The 22534-nt window shown below is 37.8% G+C and overlaps 1 protein-coding gene across 1 annotated transcript; it reads left to right on the forward strand.

Moving 5' to 3' along the window:
- Positions 1-2983: 2983 nt before the first annotated feature.
- Positions 2984-21771, forward strand: GEM (GTP binding protein overexpressed in skeletal muscle). Its single transcript, XM_089666878.1, has 5 exons — positions 2984-3131; positions 9186-9526; positions 14654-14730; positions 15626-15830; positions 17423-21771. The coding sequence occupies exons 2-5, from the start codon at positions 9196-9198 to the stop codon at positions 17698-17700; spliced, it is 891 nt and encodes a 296-aa protein (XP_089523004.1). The 5' UTR covers positions 2984-3131; positions 9186-9195; the 3' UTR covers positions 17701-21771.
- Positions 21772-22534: the final 763 nt, after the last annotated feature.

A 22534-nucleotide genomic window follows, 5' to 3' on the forward strand; every position in this document is an offset into this window, starting at 1 on the left:
TAAAAGCAATCTACTGAGCTGGCCAGAACCAGCTCTTGCGGGAGTCAATTCCACATTTTCACAGCTCTTACTGTGAAGAAACCTTTCCGTGTTTGGAGATTAAATTTTTTTTCCTCCAGACATAAAGAGTGCCCCCTTGTCCTCTGTGATGACCTCAGGGTGAATAGCTCTACACCAAGTTCACTATATGAACCACTGATGCATTTATACATGTTGATCCAGTGGTGTCCCGAGGCAGGTGCGGGGGGTGCGGTCCACACCAGGTGACACCGGCCGCATGGGGTGACACTGGACCCGCTCCACAAAAAGGTAAGTTGTAAAGCAACTCCCCTGCGGGGATTGTCGGCTTTCTTTACAACTTACCTTTTCTTGGAGCAGCTCCAGTGTCACCCCGTATAGGTTGCATGCCGACGATCCTGCGGGGATTGTTGCCATGCAACCTATACAGGGTGACACCGGTGTAGTGGCAAGATGGTGTCTCCCATGTACATATGTCCCCCTTGAAGTAACTGCGCATGTCCCGGTTTCAGACATAAGAAGCAGATCGCCAACTGTAGTACAGAGCTGCCACAGTTAACCCCTTTTAGGCTGCACCGCTGATTATTTGGGAGCATAATGGATCAGAGAGAGGACAGTTACATGGGGAGGGAGTGACATGGGGAGTACAGACACATGTGAGGAGGACAGTGACATGGGGGGGGGGGAGTGACATGGGGAGGTCAGTGACGTCAAGATGTGTCTCCCATGTAGATATGTCCCCCCTGAAGCACATTGACATGGAAGGGGTTACTTTACCAAAGGTACATGGTTAGATACAGTAGTTCTATCATCGATTGATCGTGCCTGAAACCGGGACATGTGCAGTTGCTTCAGGGGGGACATATCTACATGGGAGACACATCTTGCCGATCCATTATGCTCAATCCACAGATCCGATGCATTCTGCGGGGATCGACGGAGGGGGTCACCGGGTGACACCAACCCTAGGGAAGTCTCTGTGTTGATCATTATTCTCCTCTTCTCAAAAGAGAATAAATTCATTTCCTCTAATCTTTCCTCATAGCCGAGCTCCTCCATGCCTCATATTAGTGTTTTTGCCCTTCCCTGTACTTTCTTCAGTTCCCCAATGTTCTTTTTGTGAATTGGTGTCCAAAACTGAACTGCATATTCCAGATGAGGTCTGACTAATGATTTGTACCGGGGTAATATGATATCTCTCTCTGGAGTCTATACCTCTTTTAATACAAGAGAGGATTTTGCTTGCTTTAGAACCCGCAGCTTGGCATTGTATGCCATTAATGTGTGCGTGTAAAAATGTAGTGCTTTTGCTTAGTACCATGTTCGTTCTTCTCTTCCTTCAATTTCAATACTTTTTTTAAACTTTTTTTATATTTGTTTTAAACATTATTTTTCTTTTATTTACTATTTAAAGAAATACTTTCACCAGAGTAATACAATGTTACCATAGTAACATTGTACTACTCTCGGGGGGTGATCAGGTATTTTATTTTTTTAACTGCATTGCATGAGCAATTACGATTATTACTCTGCAATGCAAATCTTGCTTTCAACTGTCATGAAAGTGTTAATTTCATGACAGTTCAATATAATAGTGATCTGTGATTGGCTCCAGCTGGTCACATGGTACATGGTGCTGTGATTGGCCCCATGTGTCATATGAGAGCTGTGGACCAATCACAGCTCTCGAGGAACAGAAGCAAAGCTTTTATGAATCAGATTGATTCATAAAAGCTTTGTTGTCATTGTGATCTTTTGATTGCATAGCAATCACGTGATCACCGGGTCCTGATTACCAGGATTCTCATTCTGCTGTGTCCGGTGGACACAGCAGACGTGGGGGAGGGGTGGGGAGGGTTGCGCACCTGCTCAGGCATGCAGTGTACCCGTATTGACAAAAGAAAGCAACGTATGGGTACGTCACTGATCCTGTAGCTGCTGCCCATCCACAGTACACTGCGGGCAGGTGGCCTGAAAGTGGTTAAGCTGGTGCCATGACCATTGTTCTAGGATTCCTGTTTAGGGTGGCTTTTTTCTCTTGTAGCATCCTATGGGGCCACCCTTGCAGGGACTAGATTTGTGTCTTCCTACAGAGTGTGCATCAATAGAAACACACAGTTCTAATAGCCTAGGATGGCAAGACACTCCCCTGCTCCTCCCTTCCATCTCCAAGATAAGTTTGATTGGGGACTTCACTGTCCACTGTTAACCCTTTCCTTTGAGGATCGGAAGTTCAGGAAAGCAGCACTGTGAGAGCCAGAGCCAACAGCATTTAAAAACTGCAAGTCCTGGGGTAAGAATTTTAGGAAATAACTTATTGGGAAATATTTATTTTATTGTGTGTTAAACTAAAAAGCACAGAGGGTTTATAAATACTTTAATCATTTTTTTAAAGAAAACACATCTGCTTTGAATGGTGTTTCATATCTGCCTAGAGTTCAGCTTTAACATAAAAAAATGCCAAAGGTAGGAATATACACTGACAAAATAATTATCTCTGAAAAATTTAAATTCACAAGTTTGAAAACTTCAAATAAATGAGATGCACGCTCCCCATAGCACCAAATTGCTCTGCACCTGGATTTCCCTGACATGCCATTTGCTTCCCTATGTGATCTGACAAATTGGACATTTTAATTATAGCGTTTATTTTTTATTTTTTTTCTCCCGCCTGCAGTGGAAATAGATATTATTTCCAAAATGTGTTGCGGTATTGCAAAATAGGCATTACATTTCCCAACCTTCCGATTTGCTGTTTTGAAAAATAATCTTGCTGGATTAGTTGGCTGGAAAAAGATTTATCACGCAAGTCAAGAAGATAAACATCCCCGATTGTGGATAAGTGATGGTGTTAGTGTGGCAGCCCACTACACTTCACTCCCCTGGTACTTCTCTCTCTGGATGGTGGGCTGGACTTTGCTCTTGTACAGGCGGCTGACATCACGGAAAAGCTCAGTCTCTGATCACTTGTGCCTAATATAAACCAGAAATGCTGAGAAAGTCTTAGAGACAGACAAAGAGCAAGAGAGGACTTAATCCATCCTTCTCCCCTTGTGCCTGAAATCTGTGTACAGAAAGAGCAATCGACTGATAAGACAGAGCAAACTTCACTGGTAAGTGGTGTCTACATTTCAAATCATTGAGAATAAATTTACAGATATAATATAGTGCTAAGATAATATAATAATAGGCTAATGATAATCTAAAATTCTAATAAAATAAGCTACTATAATATAGTGCTAAGATGGGTGGCATTAACCAATCAGACATAACTCTTTAATAGTTTTCATGCAATCTAATGACTGCAGCCTTCAGAATGCTAATTTCTGATTGGTTGCAACACATCTGATTTTTGCACTATTTATAAAAAAATTATCTACAATTTATAAACCGCACAATTTAAAGGTAAATGATATCAGTTATAATATGTGCAGCAAAGACCATTTTTCTCAATAACTGAAATTAGCTTGAAGTAGCTGATGCCATTTTATTTAGTGTTTTACTTTTAAAAGTGTCTACTTTTGATATGATACATACTGTATATATATATATGTGTGTGTATATAAATATATATTATACTGTGATTGTCTGAAAGCTGTTTATAGTATATTTAAGAATTTAACTATTTGGGGTGGTTTTATGGTCTTTATTTCCTAATGGAAACAATCTGCAAATATTTTTCATTGTGTTTTAACCTGATAAGTAAAATCTGGTCTCCACAGGATGCTGTGCCTTATTGATTTTTTTTTTTACAATTATGGGCTAAATATACAGGTCTTTTGTTGGCACCATAATAGTTTTATATTGAATTAATAATTTATTTAGGTTGATTGCCAAACTAATAGTTTTAAACTGTGGTTCCACCTTTGCAATCAGATTTGAGAAACCCCAACTAATTGTGTGTTTCAATTCGCACAGCATACCTATAATATTTCTTACCTTTCTACTTGTTTCTTTGGAGTGGGTTTATACGTATTATTAATTTAAATATTATACATGATTTATGTAGCGCCAACAGTTTGTGCTGGGCTTTAAAAAACAAAACAAAGTAGGCAATACAGCTACAATACAAAGCAATAGGTAAGAAGGGTCCTGATAATGGGAGCTTGCAATATAAGGTAGAGGCAAGTGATACAAAAGGTAATAACTGGGTGGGGATGGGTTGATGGAGAAAGTAAAATTTATTTTGCTGGGTAGAGGGAGGATAGGCTCCATGGGCAGTTTGTTCAGGATATTTTTCAGTGTTCAGCCAGGGAACAGATTGAGGGACAGTTAGAAAAAATGATTACATTAACCTTAATTATGTTAACCTGAACTTCCCAGTCCCCTCCTTAACATTACATAAAGGGGAAAGCCAAGTAAGATTTTTCAGTAAAAAGGTTAGAAGCAATTTTAGGCTATGTGAAAGGGAAACATGTAATCTTGAAGTAGCTGTTATCCCAGTTTGATCACAAAATTGGAAATACTCTTTAAATGACATTGATCAGCTTTAACATTTTGAGTGATGCAGTAATAGGTGCCCCTCTATGTCATGCCATAAAATGATGTCATTGTTTCATTCTGCATAGTGTCCCTGGCAGGAATGCTGAGATTTGTCCTTCCACCGTCTGTTAGCTGATGGAAATACTTTGTATTATACATCATTTGAAAAGTTTAAGATGCTTATGCTTAGATAGATTGCCATCCCTTTCCAGTGCTGGTACTTCAGGGGTTACTATAGGTGTAATTATCAGTTGTCACTTTAGTAATGGACCTGCACCAGTAACCTTACTAAACATGGTAGAAGAATCAAGAGGTGGAGAGAGTATTCGCCATCCAACAGCTACACATCCCAGATGCTCCTCCAAGGCTTGTTTAGACAATGGGGGTTAACCTGCCTGGCTGCAAAGATTTGTTGTTGTAACGTGCTATGAACTTATGAGCTTTTCATTGCGCTCTTAAACCCCATGTGGCCATCCCGCACAACTGCAACTGTACCATACTATGTATTATTATTATTTTTATTTCAGGTGCTTATATAGCGCCGACAAGTTATGCAGCGCTTTACATATATATTGTACATTCACATCAGTCCCTAACCCTCAAGGGGTGTACAATCTAAGGTCCCTAACTTACATTCATACATACACATACTAGGGACAATTTAGACAGGATTCAATTAACCTACCAGCATGTCTTTGAAGTGTAGGAGGAAACCGGAGTACCCGGAGGAAACCCACGCAGGCACAGGGAGAAAATGCTAACTCCAGGCAGGTGGTGCCGTGGCTGGGATTCGAACCGACGACCCTAGTACTGCCAGGTGGAAGTGCTAAGCATTTAGCCACTGTGCTGGGGTGTTGTAAAATTCTATCTGGAATGAATTTAAAAAATAACTTTTTTGAAAAATATGCATAGAGACTCAATATTATCAATTAAATTTCTGCTTATTTGCAATACAGTATATAAAGCAGCCTATCTCAACCAGGGTTCTGTGGAATCCTATGGTTCCTTCAAATATTGCTAGGGGTTCTTTGAGAAATTAATAATTTCTGCCTCTCAAATAAGTAGCCACTGACAGCGATGGTCACCATTTTTTTTTCCAGCTATCTACTCACCTCCAATGTAAGGGACATTCTTTCCACTGACCACCAATATTTTGGGGTCTCTCTGCCAATGATCACCAATGTAAGATGGTCCTTCTCCCAATGACCACCAATATAAGTAGGTGACCACCAAAGTATGGGAACTCTTCAATGGCCACCAATGTAAGGGTCACCATACGTGTTACAATCTGACTGAACAACATCTGTACAATCATTTAGATTTACCAAACTATGTAGTATGAGCACTTATTTGATCTATCCAATCGATCTGTATCCAATCAGGCAGGCTCTTACTTATTATAATTGTTGGTAGATCTAAAGGAGACTGAACAGATGTTGTTCAGTCAGATTGTAACACGTATAGTTAACCTTACATTGGTGGTCAGTTAAGAAGGACCTACTTGTACAGAAGAACCACCAATTTGAGGGAACACTATATTATTTTTAAGACATTATTGTTTCCTTTCATTATTATTACTAAAAATAACTTTGTTAAAGCAGCCCTGGGAATCAAATAGTTGAGTATGTCACAGGCTTTTTTTTTTTTTTGTTCATGCTAATATATTGTGAACTGTAACTATAGTAATTATTAGTAGGGGATCCTTGAAACCCAAAAGTTGTTTTAAGGGTTCCTCCTGAGAAAAGCTGGCATAAGATAACAATAGCATGTGGTACTGCTTTAAGGAAAACTGTATTGAGAGGGGCTGTCATTGCTGACCTCCTCCTGATAAATGATGGATAATTCGTGTTTTAGTGCCATGACAGTCTGTAGCAATATTTGTATATATATGGTGCAGCATGCTGGAAAGTTTCCATAGTCCATGCATAAAATGACTTGCAGAAGTGCTGATTAGATGAGAAGCAGAGACATTCCTTTTACTGCATGAGAGGGGTAAACAGATGATAGAATTTGTTGAATTTGCTGCAATCGGTAGTTACATCCTAGACTATTCTAATATTGCTAAAAATATACTGTGTGTGGGAAGCACAATTAGCCAATACTCAGCAAATATGATGAAACGCCATCGCTTGTTAATGATTTGACACGTGAAATGGAGAAAATATCACCCTCCATTCCACGAGCAGGGCCCTCACTTTCCTTCTGTATTGAAATGTATTGTAATTGTACTGTCTCCCTTATATTGTAAAGCGCTGCGCAAACTGTTGGCGCTATATAAATCCTGTATAATAATAATATAACACAGTTACCCCATAGCCTTTGTCACTTCAGATTGGAGGACAATAGTCTAAAATGGCTAAAATCTCATCTACTTTTCTCCTGACATAGATTTTCCTGATTGCTATGAGTGTGGCCAGTTTTATTTTGATCAAATCATAATTATATAAATGGCATCATATAAGATGTGGTCATTAAATTGTATGTATTGTCTAAGTGTTTTTTTCTCCAGTTTTGTTAATTTGCGTCTTGCTGTCTGTGTCCCATTGGGGAGATTTCCTCAAACTTCTTATTCAGAAGATGCAACATTTCTCTTTACTTCCTGTTCTGGTGACAACTGTAAAAATTTAGATTACCTATCTTTTACCATGCGAAATAGAAAGGCTGACTCTACACAAATGGCAATAAGGATCCGACATGGTTATCTAATACTAGAAAGAAAAAGGTTGGGTATCCATACTCTTTACATCTATGCATAATTGTCTATGGATGCCAGGATATTGATTAGATAACCTGGAATATTGTTCAGATCCATGTAACTGGTTAGGTTGTGGTGAGTGAAAAGGAGGGAGTGCAAAAATACACAGAACTTGCGCCTAAAAAACAAGGGCTTATTACTTATTTATTGATTTTGGGCATAGGAGTGCTCCTTTATGTCCTGGTGGTCAATAATATTCCCAGATAGAAAGGTTATAACACAGATACAGCCTAAAACTTGGAGCCAGTTTGCTTACAGCTGTTTCTGGCTTAGCTTTCTGTAGGTTGTTATCACCTGTAGGCTTCTGTTGAGTGTGACTTGGGGCTTAGAGCCAAAGACTCAACCTGCAGAATTTACTCTAGGCCTTCAAAACTCACACAGTGTGGCCATAAGCCTGTAAGATGTCCATTTTTAAATAAAACAATAACATTTCATGCTTTTTAACCTTTAAAATCAAAGGAAAAGTTTAAATGGCGAATGTGGGGACATGTTCTAGACAAATTTGGGCACACAGATGGGTAAAATGGAGCAGTCATGGTTTGGTCTCCTGACCCCAGAAGCAGTGTCACTCTCTACCACACTGTATTTACACTAGGAAATACATCGGATATTAAAAGAGGTTTTCCATATTTAGGTATCCCAATTAGAACCCACACCAATCATCTATATTACCAGTGCTGACAAGTAACTTGTAGTCTGACAGAAAGTTTAACTAGAGCAGTGTGACTTAGTTTCAGAACCAAAATGGTTTCCTTTGTGGGTTATTCCAAAAAAATAAAGTGCAAACTTTGTGAGATATTGAAAAGTGAGTGGTCTTTGAGGGAAGCTGAAGAAAGCTTTTCAGATCGCAGCAATGATAGCAGCTCTGAGCAGTAATGATGGAATTAATCAGTAATACCTAGTGGAGAAAGCCATGGTCTTGCTGTTAAACTAGCTGACGACACATGAAGGAAGGTCACAACATTGTCATAGAATTTTGTAGAAGGCTCAAATAATGCAAAAAAGATGTTCAGTTTGTGTATGCATGCTACCAATGCCTTATGATCAACAGTGGAAAATTGTGAAACTAGGAAGCAAACTATACATTTTTTGCACGTATATAATAACATATTATATATGCATTTTTGAAGATATAATGGTTAATTCAGCCTGAGTAAAAATTTGCCTAACAGTATCTACAACAGCCTTTCTCAAACATTTTACCCAAGAGGGACCCTTAAAATAATTTTAAAGTTTCAGGGAAACCATTACTGTAATGATTATATCTACAGGTCACAGTACATTAGCATGATCAGTAAGTTGTAGAGCATTTTGGTCTATATGGTAATAATACATGAAACAAATAATAGTGGCCTGTAAGAAATACTAACTGAAAATTGTAGTGTCTACATACATTTGTTATCAGTGAAGAAATCCTCTTTACATTAGTGATCCGTGTAGAAATGACCCCTTACAATAGATATCAGTGGGAAATTGCCCCCTTACATTGGTGGATACCGTAGGTAGAAGACCAATCTGTCACTGCTCAGTATTTGGAGAACCCCTAGAAACTTCTGGAGGAACCCTGGTCTAAAATATCTCTTGCTCTCTCTCCTAATCTATCTATCTATCTATCTATCTATCTATCTATCTATCTATCTATCTATCTATCTATCCCTCAAAAGGGATATAGATGATCATCAATTATATGTGGAGGTTTCCTACAGGTGTCAATTAAGGGAGGGAGTAAAAGTATGCCTTGATGGCTACCATTCCTCTTCTGCAAATGTTGAAAAGTGAAAATGGGAAACCAGCTTAGTCTATCTATCTATCTTTTATATACATTTATAGAGTTCATTAATCTCTTCCTGGATAAATACATCATATGGTGAATTAACATATTTCAATGTATTCCTGGGATTACCTAATTCTTTGTCTCTTTTAACTACAGGGAAGCCACAATGACTCTCAATGTGACCATGCGGCGCAGTAGCAGCACAGTGGTGCAGAGCCAGCAGCGCTGGAGTATTGCCGCTGATGGGAAGAATATTAACGTACAGAAGAATCCCAATGTGAACCTCAATCGCAACCACACCATCCATCACTCAGTAAGGCCAGAGGACTACTACAGGTGCAGTTGGTCTTCAGACTCTTCAGATTCTGTCATTTCCTCAGAATCTGGGAATACCTACTATCGAGTGGTTCTTATTGGCGAACATGGTGTCGGCAAGTCTACATTGGCCAGTATATTTGCAGAAGTGCCCGATTCTCTGGACAGTGAAATGCTAAGTGGTAAGTAAACCAGGTCTGAGTTATTAATGTTATTTTTTTTTATTCTGTTTACAAGAGAATTCTTTAAAAATTATGAAAAGAAAATACAGGCATTGACTGAAGCAGATATAGCACATGATTGGCTTTGAGTACTGGCTCACCCTCTCCCACTTTCAGTTCTTCTGTATGGAGATTACAAGAATGTGATGTTCGGAAGGATTAGGTTACTTACATTTGTTGCATCTATAATAAATGTAATGAATTTTTAATAAATATATACTGTAATATCATTAAATGGCATGTTGGCAAGTTGGGATTGCAATATGGGATCATAGCTCAACTTACATAGCTGAAATAAAAATATACAGTTTCTAGATAATTTTATTAAGGACAATTTCAAGTTTTTCAAGATTTGTCCCTTTAATATTCTACCCCTTTTGCAATATAATGTTTTTTAATGGATCATCTGTTTAATGTTGTATCACCATTATAGTTTCTGGGCTTTTTACGATTTCTTGAATAATACATTTTGCAGTATGTATTTATAGTAGGGCCTACTTTGATAAATTGACTTTCATCCACTGATTTTTGTGCTGATTCTGTGAACACATCAGTAAAGTGGAAAATCCCCTCCATTTGTCTTGTGGTTATGACGGTCAGGGCTGAGTCACTAGTATCCCCACCAATCAGTTGTTTCTGGTGTCTGTCAGCACAGTTCTGAGGTTGCTTGAGCAATCTGCTTTCTTACAGCAACCCAGCTCCTCACTCACAGTACCAATTACGTTTGATGGACTTTTCATGCCAGTACTGTAGTAAAAAAGATATAGCAGCTTCAAACAGCTGCGGTCACATTCAACTGAACTGATTCCATAATAACTATGACTTGCTTTACCATGATCTGGATAAATGAGAAACTTAACAGAGATATATCAGATTGTAGTATTTGTTGTGGAATTATCATATTATATTGTATATATCTTTGGGGCACTTTTATGTGATCACTATGTTCCAACCTGCCATGGTCATTACCAGGTATTCCACTATCAATGCTGGATTTTTAGGATATGGTATATTATGAAGAATGTAGCAGGAGCAGTGGAAACACCTTAGGTCATTGGTAAGTTGGAACAACAAGCGAAAGTTTGAAATGAGAAAGAAACAATGGCAAGTAGACCTGTCCTTTGGATATGCAAAAGTTCATCTGGAGATGCAAAGGTCTGGCAAGTAATACTCCATATATAGCAACTGAGACAACTGATCAGTGGGTGTATGGCCACTCAACTGTTGGACATGGCAAAACCCTTTAAAGTGAATAGCAAAGATGGAAACTTTCCCTGAACCTATCTGAATATTCTAAAACCCAGGTTTGCTGGACTGACAAAAAAGTTACAGCCATCCTTGTAATATGATTTAAGATGTAACCAGTTCAGTAGTAGCCTGACCCTGAAACTTTAAAGGGTCATTCTACCCAAAACTGATATCACAGATCAAAGTAAATACTAGAGTGTTCAACCACCTGACCATTTTTTATATCCCTTGGTTACTCTATTGGTAAGATCTCTGCACTTCATCTCCTGGCTCTGCATGCTTGCTGTGGCCACCCTGTGGGGTTCCCACATTCCCTGTTGTTTTTTTTTTTTATATATATTTTATATAATGGAGAATACAACAAGGTGCGGAAATAATGGCAGGCAAGAACACCCAAAACTCCCAGCTGGAAAGAAACTGTTACTTTTAGGTAAACTCATATCATTAAACTGGCTGTAGACCAACAAAATCTAGGGTCAACATGGCTGAACTGCTTTTTATTCTTCTAATCTTTTGAGTTCATCAGCCCTACATGGCCTGATTTTTTAAAGCAGTACTTAATTCTATTACAGTGATTGCGCTTTGGAAAACCCTTAGAATTATGTAACTTGTGTTGCTCATCTGACCTGATCAAAACCAAAAATTGTGTCACCAGATCTGCCTGTGTGCAAATCTGTGACAAAATTAAAGAATGTGTTTTTGTGTAAAATTATGTTTAATCACTTTTTAACATTATTTTAGTTCAGACTGAAAAAGAAATTATCAGTGCTTCAGATAATAACACATTTTTAGATAGAGTTTTAATGTGTGCAGTGTATCAAATATAATTTTTATATTTTATCCTTTCATTCATCAGTTCTGTTTGAATTGTAAAGTAAATCAGATTGAAAATGAATACAAAAGTCAACAATGTGAATACATTTCCCTGATTGTGTATTTAAATTTATATTTGATAACAAAAAAAAACAATAACCAACATGTTAGCTGAAAAAAGCATATATAAGGCAATGCAAGTGTAGCAAATAAGCTGTTGGCTTTCAGAATGTGTCTCTCTAATTGAAAGCCTATGTAGAATTCAATTGAACAGAGAAAGAACAGGGAAAATGGTAATTCATCTTAGCTATTCAGCTATGTGTGTAGCTATCCCATTTTGTAAAGTTTTTTTTTTCCTAAAAGGAGCTTAGAACTCATGATAGCAGGAAATCCCAAATATGAAATAATCATATATAATATCTGATATTTACCTGACTCAAAAACACTACAAAATTGTTTTAAATTCAATGTTTTTTTAGTTAAGCAAGAAACGCACTTTACAGCATGAAGCACTTTAAACCAGAAACTGTTAGACTATGCAACAATATTAGTTTGGAGTGTGCAAGGTTAACTGTGCTGTGAGCGAATGTTTTCCATTACAGAAGAAATCTGGAGTTTATCACAGACAACAGTAGGAGACTTTGCAAATCTTCATCATGATGTTTTATTCCATGTGCTGGATTAATTTCTAGAATATGTGGAAAATTTTTTTTTGTAATACTCACAGGAGCTTTGCAGCTGGGGTGCTGTGGAAAAAACCATTCCTCTAGAGAGAAAGTCCAGTAGGGACAGCGTATTTAAAAAGATGATTTTTAATAGAGCACCAAAAAAAGTTTGTAGAAGGATATATGCCTGTACTTAGAGGTGACTGTTCGATTTTGGGGATATTTGACAATATAATACAAAATGACAGCAAGTAATACAAAATCAATCAACTCTCCAGCTGGTTAGATAAAAAAACCTAATACAACTTTCAGAATCTCAGATTAAAAATATATGTTTGTTACGTATAATTGAAAATACATGTGAAGCCACACTGCCTTGTCAAGGCACCTTTGTAAAGTGTGCTCCCTAACTCTAAACTGTCTGTGCTACCAACTGTGGGACATATGTATAGCAATGAATAAATGGGAAACAGGTTGCAGGGATTTAAAAAAGGGCCAGACTGGAGTTATCTATAAGTCTTGATCTGGTGACAATGAAAAAAACTGATTTTCCCTTACTTTCAGTCCAAGTGACAATGGTCAAAGAACAAATAGAGGGATGGGAACACAGACAGCAATAAAAACCTTACAGAGGTTATAATGGCTCACGCCATTATTGAAAAAAAAAATTGTCTCTATATATACACTATATTGTCAAAAGTATTAGGACACCCCTCAAAATCATTGGATTCAGGTGTTCCAATCACCTCCATGGCCACAGGTGTATAAAATCAAGCACCTAGGCATGCAGACTACTTCTACAAACATTTGTGAAAGAATGGGTTGCTCTCAGGAGCTCAGTGAATACAAGTGTGGTACTGTGATAGGTTGCCACCTGTGCAATAAGTCAATACGTGAAATTTACTTGCCACTATATAGTCCACGATCAACTGTTATTGGTATTATAACAAAGTGGAAGCAACTTGGAACAACAGCAACTCAGCCACGAAGTGGTAGGCCACATAAAATGACAGAGTGGGGTCAGCACTTGCTGAAGCAAACAGTGCGGAGAAGTCACCAACTGTCTGCAGAGTCAATAGCTGAAGACCTCCAAACTTTGTGTGGCCTTCAGATTAGCACAACAACAGTGTGTAGAGAGCTTCATAGAATGGGTTTCAATGGCCGTGCATCTGTATCCAAGCCTTACATCACCATGTGCAATGCAAAGCATCGGATGCAGTGGTGTAAATCATGCTGCCACTGGACTCTAGACCAGTGGAGACGTGTTCTCTGGAGTGGCGATTCATGCTTCTCTGTCTGGCAGTCCCATAGACATGTCTGGGTTTGGCGGTTGCCAGGAAAACGGTACTTGCCTGACTGCATTGTGCCAAGTATAAAGGTTGGTGGACGGGGGATTATGGAGTGGGGTTGCTTTCCAGAGGTTGGGCTTGGCACCTTAGTTCCAGTAAAGGGAACTCTTAAGGCATCAGCATACCAAGACATTTTGGACAATTTCATGCTCCCAACTTTGTGGCCCCTTCCAGTTCCAACATAAGTGCGCACCAGTGTACAAAGCAAGGTCCATAAAGACATGGATGAGTGAGTTTGGGGTGAAGGAATTTGACTGGCTTCCACAGAGTCCTGACCTCAACCCAATAGAACACCTTTGGGATGAATTAGAGCGGAGACTGCAAGCCAGGCCTTCTCATTCGGCATCAGTGCCTGACCTCACAAATAAGTTTCTGGAAGAATGGTCAAACATTCCCATAGACACACTCCTAAACCTTGTGGACAGCCTTCCCAGAAGAGTTGAAGCTGTTATAGCTGTAAAGGGTGGGCCAACTCAATATTGAACCCTACGGACTAAGACTGGGATACCATTAAAGTTCATGTGCATGTAAAGGCAGGCCGACCAATACTTTTGACAATATAGTGTACTTAAGTATCCATACCAGGCAATAATGACAAGGAAACTCAGCTAATGCTGTGATTTCACCATTGCTAAGAATTAGCGTTTTGATTACTACACTTTTTTCATCTGCAATATTACTAAATAAAGCCACATACATTATGTCTCTTGCTATGTGATATATTGTTCTAATGACAACTGGCGATGACATAATTGCATTCCACAAGCACACCAATCAATTATGTTCATTTGGTATGACTATATAAACAAAATAAAAATGAGGGACAGTAAAAATATCCTGTTAAATAAATACATTCACACATAAGGCATAAATTTACTTGTGTTAAACTTGATAAGTGAGGAAAATATTCTTACTGAAAGTGACACTTATTTGATTTTTATCACAAAGAAAATATATATTTTTGAATTCCTGAGATTCTAACACGCAATGATTTATTTATTTTCTTTTTTAAGAGAACACATATGAGAGGACCCTGATGGTGGATGGAGAGAGCGCCACACTTATACTGCTTGACATGTGGGAAAATAAGGTACTGTATTCTCAAACATTGTCTTTATTTATTGCATGATTTTTACATAAACTGCACCAAAAACATTTGGGGTGTACAACATACTATAGAGTCCATATTGACCAATTAGATTTTAGGTTGAGATATGCTGGGCATTTTTTGTGATTGGGTTACTGTACTTGATGCTTTGGCCTTAACTTTTCACAATAAGACCAATAGTTTTCTTGTAGAATAATACTATGATGATTACAATTTAATAATGGAAACCAGTCATGAGATCCTAGTTATCATATCCTAGTTATCATTATGTCATGCTGCTGGCTTGCTTCAACATTTTGAGTCAGCGGTCCAGAGTAAGTATGCCGATCTGACTTATCTAATCTACATACTTGTTTTAGGTGACTCAGAATAATGAAGCAAAGAGATCAGCATAACAGCCAGGGAACTCACATCTTTACAAAGTGTTCAGCAATGGCAAGCCCCACTATTTTCTCTTAACAGCTTTCCTTTGATATCTGCATAGTGAAGGCAGCTACTATGAAGACATCATAAGAAGATTGCTATTTGTCCAGGAGTAAGAGAGATTATGTTCCAGAATGCAGGGCCAATTAATGGAGACTGAACTTGGAGTAGGAAAGGCTACCATCCTGACCTCTTTCTAAAAATGCTAGTTTCCTGGCTGTCTCTGACGTCAATACTTCCTAAGTCACTAACCGGCACAAGTATGTAGATCAGGAAAGTTAGAGTGAGGTCAGAACTTCTGATGTGCGCACTTATTATAGATCAGCAGTTCAGAAAGTGATGTTTGTCTTACAGCCCATCATAGTAACAGACTGAAGTAGCAGTTTCTCTTTTTTTATTGAAACACGATGTAACAAAAGGGAAAATACATCACAATTTTTTTTTCCGTTTGCAGAGTCAGGATAACTGGATGTATGATCACTGTATGCAAGTGGGAGATGCTTACTTAATAGTATATTCCATCACGGACAGAGCAAGCTTTGAGAAGGCTTCTGAGTTACGTATACAGCTACGTCGGGCACGCCAGACAGAGGACATTCCAATTATACTGGTTGGGAACAAAAGTGACTTGGTTCGATGCAGAGAAGTTTCCATATCAGGTACTGGCCTTTATAAGCAAGCATTCACCTTCCTTACATTACTCAACTTTGGGGTTGATTTACTAAAGGAAAAAAAGGCTGTTTACTTTGCAATGGAATTTTCACTTAGCATAGTGAAGGAAGTGAAGCCATTTTGACTTCTATCATCCATTCATGTGCAAGCAAAAATAATAATTTTTTTTTTTTAGCATATTTAAGTTCAAGGCAGCAACCATGACAGTTTACAGAAATGTTTCCAGATACAAAGACTAGAATCAGTGCAACATCAGGATATACAAGCAAACGACAAAATAGAACATCCGCAGTATGACCATCAGGGCCAATGTACCTGAGAGAAAATCTTTAGAAAAAGAAAAACAATAAAGCCTAATAGGCAATGATATCCCCAGAGAAGGTCAGCATACATATCCCGAACCACTGGATATCTGTATTCGCAAAACATGGAACTGTGATAAAATATTTCTTTTTATTTTCCTTGCATGTGATTGGGTTTGCAAAGTGAATTTTCATCACATTTAATAAGCTAAATAAAAATACCCATGCAAAGTGAACAGCCTTGAATGTAAATCAACCCCATAATATCCAGCATCATCCATAAGGCCCAGAAGCTTCAATAAGGAAGTCAAGATAACAAATACGAAGGCGTTCAGCAAAAGCATTTACAACTTAAAGCGTTACTAAACCCACAACAGTAAAATCAGTCTGTATACGCAGTAAAGCATGCTTGATATACTCACTGTGGAACCTAAGGGGTTAATCCTCTGCATTGTGTAAAAAGTCTGTTTGATCTTGATGTCTCTGAACCTCCCCTTCTTCCAGTGCCCCACTCTTATCTCCTGATAAAACATATGTGGAGATAATCTCCACATGCTCAGTTTGGTGTGTATTGCTAGAAAGTTTTTTTTTCTTGGGAGAGTGCATGTGACCAGCACAGGGTCAATCAGCACTGTCCAAACAGAAGTCAGGGGTTCTGCATTTTCCTAGAGCAGACAGAAAACTCCTCATACAGGCTTTAACATGTGCTCTGCTGAACACTGATAGAAGTCACAAAGACTGCTCTAACTGCTGATGAGAAAGATATTTAGCAGTTCATATTTACTAAAATAATTGCATTTCCATGTTCTGTGTACTGTGGGAGACCAGATATAGAGAATGCAGGGTCCTGGGTTTAGTAACACTTTAATATCTTAAATGATAATAAAATCAAGGATAAGGAACTTTTTCTCTGAAGTACCTGAGCCTCAAAAATGATACTTGTACTTAGTTGGGAAGACTACTAAGAAATAGTAAAGCTTTCATATAAATTTTGATTAGCTTTTGTTGGTACTTATTAGAAAGGGAATTTCCCTTAGCTTAGTAAATGTAGTGATAATTCACTTTACGTAATCCCATGCAAGGAAAAATTAAAAAGGAAAACTGTATTTTTGCTGAACATGAATGAATTATAGAAATTAGCAGAGCCTCGTTCACTAAGTTAAGTGTAAATTTCCCTTGTGAAGTGACTTGCCTATTTGCTTTTAGTAACTCAATCTCTATAACTGTCTTACAATTTTAAATGATAGCAGTACTTAGATATGACTTTCTGTTCACAGAGGGAAGAGCATGTGCCGTAGTATTTGACTGCAAGTTCATTGAGACTTCTGCAGCCGTTCAGCACAACGTGAAGGAACTGTTTGAAGGCATTGTCAGGCAGGTGCGACTGAGGAGGGACAGCAAAGAGAAAAACGAGAAAAGGCTGGCCTTCCAGAAGAGGCGGGAGAGCATTCCAAAGAAAGCCAGAAGGTTCTGGGGAAAAATTGTGGCCAAGAAAAACAAAAACATGGCTTTTAAGCTTAAGTCCAAGTCTTGCCATGACCTCTCTGTACTATGAATTCTCTGGACTGGACAATAATTACAAACTATGTTCTCTTGACGGACGTCATTTGGCTATTTTGGGGACAAGAAGCAATCTATATTAGATTGGATAATGACACATATTACTTGTGTTTTCCACAGCCATAATGCAAATGTTTCAGTTTATTAGGTAAACTTGAATATTATTGACTGTTATTATTTATATGCCAAAAACAAAACTGGCCTTGCTTGCCTAATTTGTATTGCTAACTTGTTCCACACTTTATGTTTGATGACATTCTGTTTAATTTTTAAAACATTCTAGCAATCATTTATTATAACTTAAAGCATTACCTTTTGCTTAAGCTTAGAACAATATTCCAATGTTTTGAATATTTTAAAGGGGTTTTCCACTTTAAGGGCTATGTCCTTCTAAAACTGAAATCACAGTTCTTAGGGCTACTTCTCTTTGATTACAGTGGCAACATTTTCCTGCTGGTATTCCTGGCTCTGCTCCACTTGACCGAGGAGTTCCAAGCCTTCTGCTAATGGAAGACCCCATTTTTAAGGTGGATAGGTCTTGGAATGCAGCTGTGGAAATTTTGCTATGGGAGCTCAGGAAATAAATAATAATGCAGTGGGTTGCTTAATTTGTGTCTACGAAACATTAAACCTCAGTTTGGGATGGATTGACCCTCTAACTAAACTAGTATTCCTGCCTTTGCTTTGATCTTTCAGTAATTCCTTTCAAATCGTTAGCCATAAGAAAAAAAGACAATCTCTTCTGCAATGAATACAATTTTAGCATAAAGTGGAAAGTCTTTTTAGAATATTTTGCTGTTCCTCTCCATTTGTGTGGAATGCAACTTCCTTCTCATCAACAAGTCAAGCTAAAGACAGTAATAAAATGTGAGTGTTAGGATTGTGGGGGGACATACAGAAGCATTGTTAAGAACAAATATTACCTTATATATTAAAGAATACCACTAAAACCTTCAGTTAAAGATACAGCAAAATTTAAAACATGTAACATACATCCAATATTATCCTACAAAGGAATAAATGTTTTATTTTAAATCTTTAAATTGGAATTCCACCAATATAAAATATAATATTTTATTGATTCTCTTAACCAATCTGTAGGATTTAATTGATTATGTAAGTGCTCATACTATAGAGGTTGGTAAATTTAGTTGAGTTTGATGTTGAGCTCAAGTTCTAAAATCTCTGAGAGTTCCTGTTTCAGTAGAATGGTCTCCATTTTCTGAAGGGGTGGACCTTGGAAAATTAAATGTGGTATTGCTTAAAATGGTGAGATTATAGGCTTGTGTTGATTGGCTTTGGGCTTGGAGATGGCATCAGTCTGACACACTTCTGAGATCGTTCAGATTTGATTGACAAGTGCTTTTGACCTTTTTCTGACCCGGTTTAAGCAGGTTTTGCATTCCCTTAGACTTACATGGGAATAACAAAGCCTTTTGACATGAACAATGTCTGTTGAGGCAGGCCTTAGGCAGGAGGCAGGACTTCAAATGTCCTGCTTTTATTTGCAAAGCTTAAAACTGAAGTGCTCAATTCAGTAACCCATAGAAACCAACTATATTTCTCAGAAGTTAGATCAGATAAATTTTGACTGGTTGCTATGGCTTACTGGGCTTTGCGCTTAGCTCTTTTCCTTACATAAGCCTGGAAATGTTTGATTCCATTGGAAGCATTTGTATGTAATTACATCAAAAGCTTTTTGTTTTTCACTTTTTAGTTTTAAGTTGGATCTATGTTAAGAGATTCAGAATGTTAAGTTATATTACTTTTAGAGAGTTCAGAAATCTGCTTTTGAACCTGTCATGACTTGCACGATACTAAAGTGCTTGCCTAATTTAATAGCAGGAGCATCTTCACTCTTCTAGAGCTTCCATGAAGTCTTGAAAAAACCCAAAGTGCTCTATTATGTAAATACCTATTTCACCTAGGAAGTTGCCATTGTGCCCTACCCTCTTTCTGCCCATTCCATTTAGCTGGTCATTGTGGCTCTCCATGACAGGTATTGGCCAATGAGAGGGGGTGGGAAGGCTGAAGTGCCAGCACTCTAGGTAAAATCAGTTTTTGTGTAAACAATTGTCCCAGTTTCAAAGTAGGGCAATTTGAAAGAAAATGAAAGGTGTCTTCTTTCATTCATTAATTCATTCTTCAGTCATCTGGAAAAGCCTGCTGTAAGGTCAGGATGTGATTTTGTTGCAATGTAAGTCATCGAAGATAACCGTTGGGTGCCTTACATTAAATATACTGTGCATTTTGTAGCCAGGAGTAGAAATTCATCTGAAAGTATAAACAGAGTACTGGGCTTACCTGAAAAACTGGAGCTCAGAAGAAATGGATAGCTAGCTCATACCAGCTGTTCAGAGCTGTCAATTTTTATATTCTGATCTTGAGTAATAGAATGTCTACCAGATTAGGATTGGCCTCTATATGTGTCTGCATCATGTATAATTTTACACAACTTCAGGCTTATGGAGTAAGTGCAAAGAGGTACTGTCCAATGCAAAGTGCATTAACCCATAGTAACCAGTTATTAACAGTTTACTGCAATTACATCAGAATAGAAGTGATTTCTGAATTAACACTGCATGGGTTACTTCATTTGGACATTTTCACTTTGTTCTTCCTTACTAAATAAGCTAGCTAATTTGATTTCATATAGAAGACCCATAATAATGTAAAGTTTTCAGAGTTATAATATGTTGAGACATATAGTTTTGACTGGTTTGAAGGCTATCATTGCATAAATGTTATTTATATGAACGGAAAACTTCTGGGTTTTTACCATTACATATATAAATGCAGAGAAAATGTTACAATTCAACCATTGTAAGCAGGTGGAAATATGTTGCTGCTTTTGCGGTGTGGGATTTTTCAGCCCAGGTACATATTTTTGGATTAGATATACAGAATGACGTATGTCATGTAGGTTGCATCAGAATATAAAATTAACCAATCAAAGAATAATAATTTTACAGAAAGCCTAGAGTTAAACATCTTGTGATCATAAATTCACCAACATTCTGTCATAAGAGGATATTTATTCTTGTGGCTTATGCTGTCTGTTTAAAATCATGTCCAAAGACCATTTTCCAGGAACTTCTTTTCCACAGGTTCTCCAAACGTAATTCATGAGTTTCATAAATCATCAAGTTTCAAGACCCCAAGTATATGTTAAAAAAAGAAAACAAGCACAGCTTAAATTTTTATAATACAGCCATCTGTATACACCTCCGTGTCACCTTTTCTAATCTTCAAATCTTCGCTTTCACATGGTATAAAACACTAAAAAATAATTCCACATAGCTGCACTTCACAAAAACATGTAACACCATTGTCTACTGAATGTAACACTTCACTGTAGACATTTTTGACTTAAACAATGAAAAGCGCTATGTGCTAATTAGAAAGTTCAGTATCAATAACAACCAATCAGAATCCACCTTGCACTAGAATGAGTCCAGTTAAAGGAAATTCTGATTGGTTCCTATGGTTTAGCGCTTTGCTCCTTGCACTGGTTTATAACATAAGCCTTTTAATCATGGTGGACTTGATTATGGGCTAAAATAATCCACAGGGATTATGGTATGCTGTCTACATTCAAAATCCAGGTCACTTTTGTCTAGTCATGATTGACATTTATGTGTTCACAATAGACTGTTTAGATAATGTACTTGTTTTTAATTCACGTTTTTTTTTTACTGCCATTGTTTTAGGCACACAATACAACTATAACAATATTGGGATGGATGGGGGTCAAAAGGCTGTCAAAATGCACTAAAAACAAATTAAGTTTGCCTTTTAAATGGTTACCTGGAGGCTTTCTTACTATCCATTTAAAAATGAATAAGAATTATCCTTTTTAATACCACCCAAACCTGTGGACTACAATGGACTACATTAAAATCTGTATTGCCGAGCTGCCATAATAATATGTGTTGCTTGCTTCGGGCTGTACAGAAAAATATGCATATTTATTATGTAATTTCCTATGAATATTTTGTTAATGTTTTTTCAGATTTTTATATTGTTCTTTATAAGTGAAAATTTAAAATAAAGAAGATCCTTTGCATTGTGTTCTTTATATTTCATCCTTTGGGTTTGCATCATGGTGTTTTCCAGTGATATGAAAGATAGGAGCATTGCTTGTGACAGGGCTATGTAGGGCTAAAGTTGCCAAAATTAAAGGATTGCGATTGTTCCCTTATTTATGGATAAAGGGTAAAGATACCTTTCACTGTATATGTGTTACATCCAAACATCGGCCAAACTGAGGCAAAGATTATAGTCTATCATAATGGTCCTCCAATGTGTCTTTTGTAATCAAGTCATGGTGTCATGGTCAGGGGTCAGGCTCCGAGACCAGTAGCTATAGCAGTAGAGAGGCTCCCACCAACTAGCAGGATAGGTATTCAAGCAGGTCACCCTGACAGATGGCACGGGCTCACCTGAGGTGCAGGATCTAAGCACTAACCAGTATTCACCAGAGCTCCTGATGATGGAGATGGGTTTTGCTGTGAGTTAGTACTAGATCACGGCTCTCAGGATCACCCCACCAGAAGGTAAGTAAGCCGAGACCCAGTAACAGATATGGTAGGTAGTAGGGCTGCCACCTCATTGCTTTAAAACTGAACACATTTTAATTACACAGGTTCTGTGGCTGATTAAGGTGGTAATTAAAATCACTTAGTGCCTTATCTGCAATAAATTATGCAGGCCATAGACGGGTTGTTTATCAGACGAATTTTCGTCCTCAAGAAAAATCGTCCGATATTCATGCCGTTAGTTTGGCCAGCCCGTCGGCCATTTTTTGTGGATCTTCTCGTTTATTTTTT

Source organism: Staurois parvus, unplaced genomic scaffold (genome assembly GCF_062004578.1).
Source record: "Staurois parvus isolate SC_StPar_1 unplaced genomic scaffold, SC_StPar_1.0 ptg000052l, whole genome shotgun sequence".
NCBI lineage: Eukaryota > Metazoa > Chordata > Amphibia > Anura > Ranidae > Staurois > Staurois parvus.

Coding starts and splice junctions, on each gene's coding strand:
- GEM (XM_089666878.1), top strand. CDS start 9,196: ATGACTCTCAATGTGACCATGCGGCGCAGTAGCAGCACAGTGGTGCAG. Junction 9,527..14,653: donor GGACAGTGAAATGCTAAGTG/GTAAGTAAACCA, acceptor TTCTTTTTTAAG/AGAACACATATGAGAGGACC. Junction 15,831..17,422: donor CAGAGAAGTTTCCATATCAG/GTACTGGCCTTT, acceptor TTCTGTTCACAG/AGGGAAGAGCATGTGCCGTA.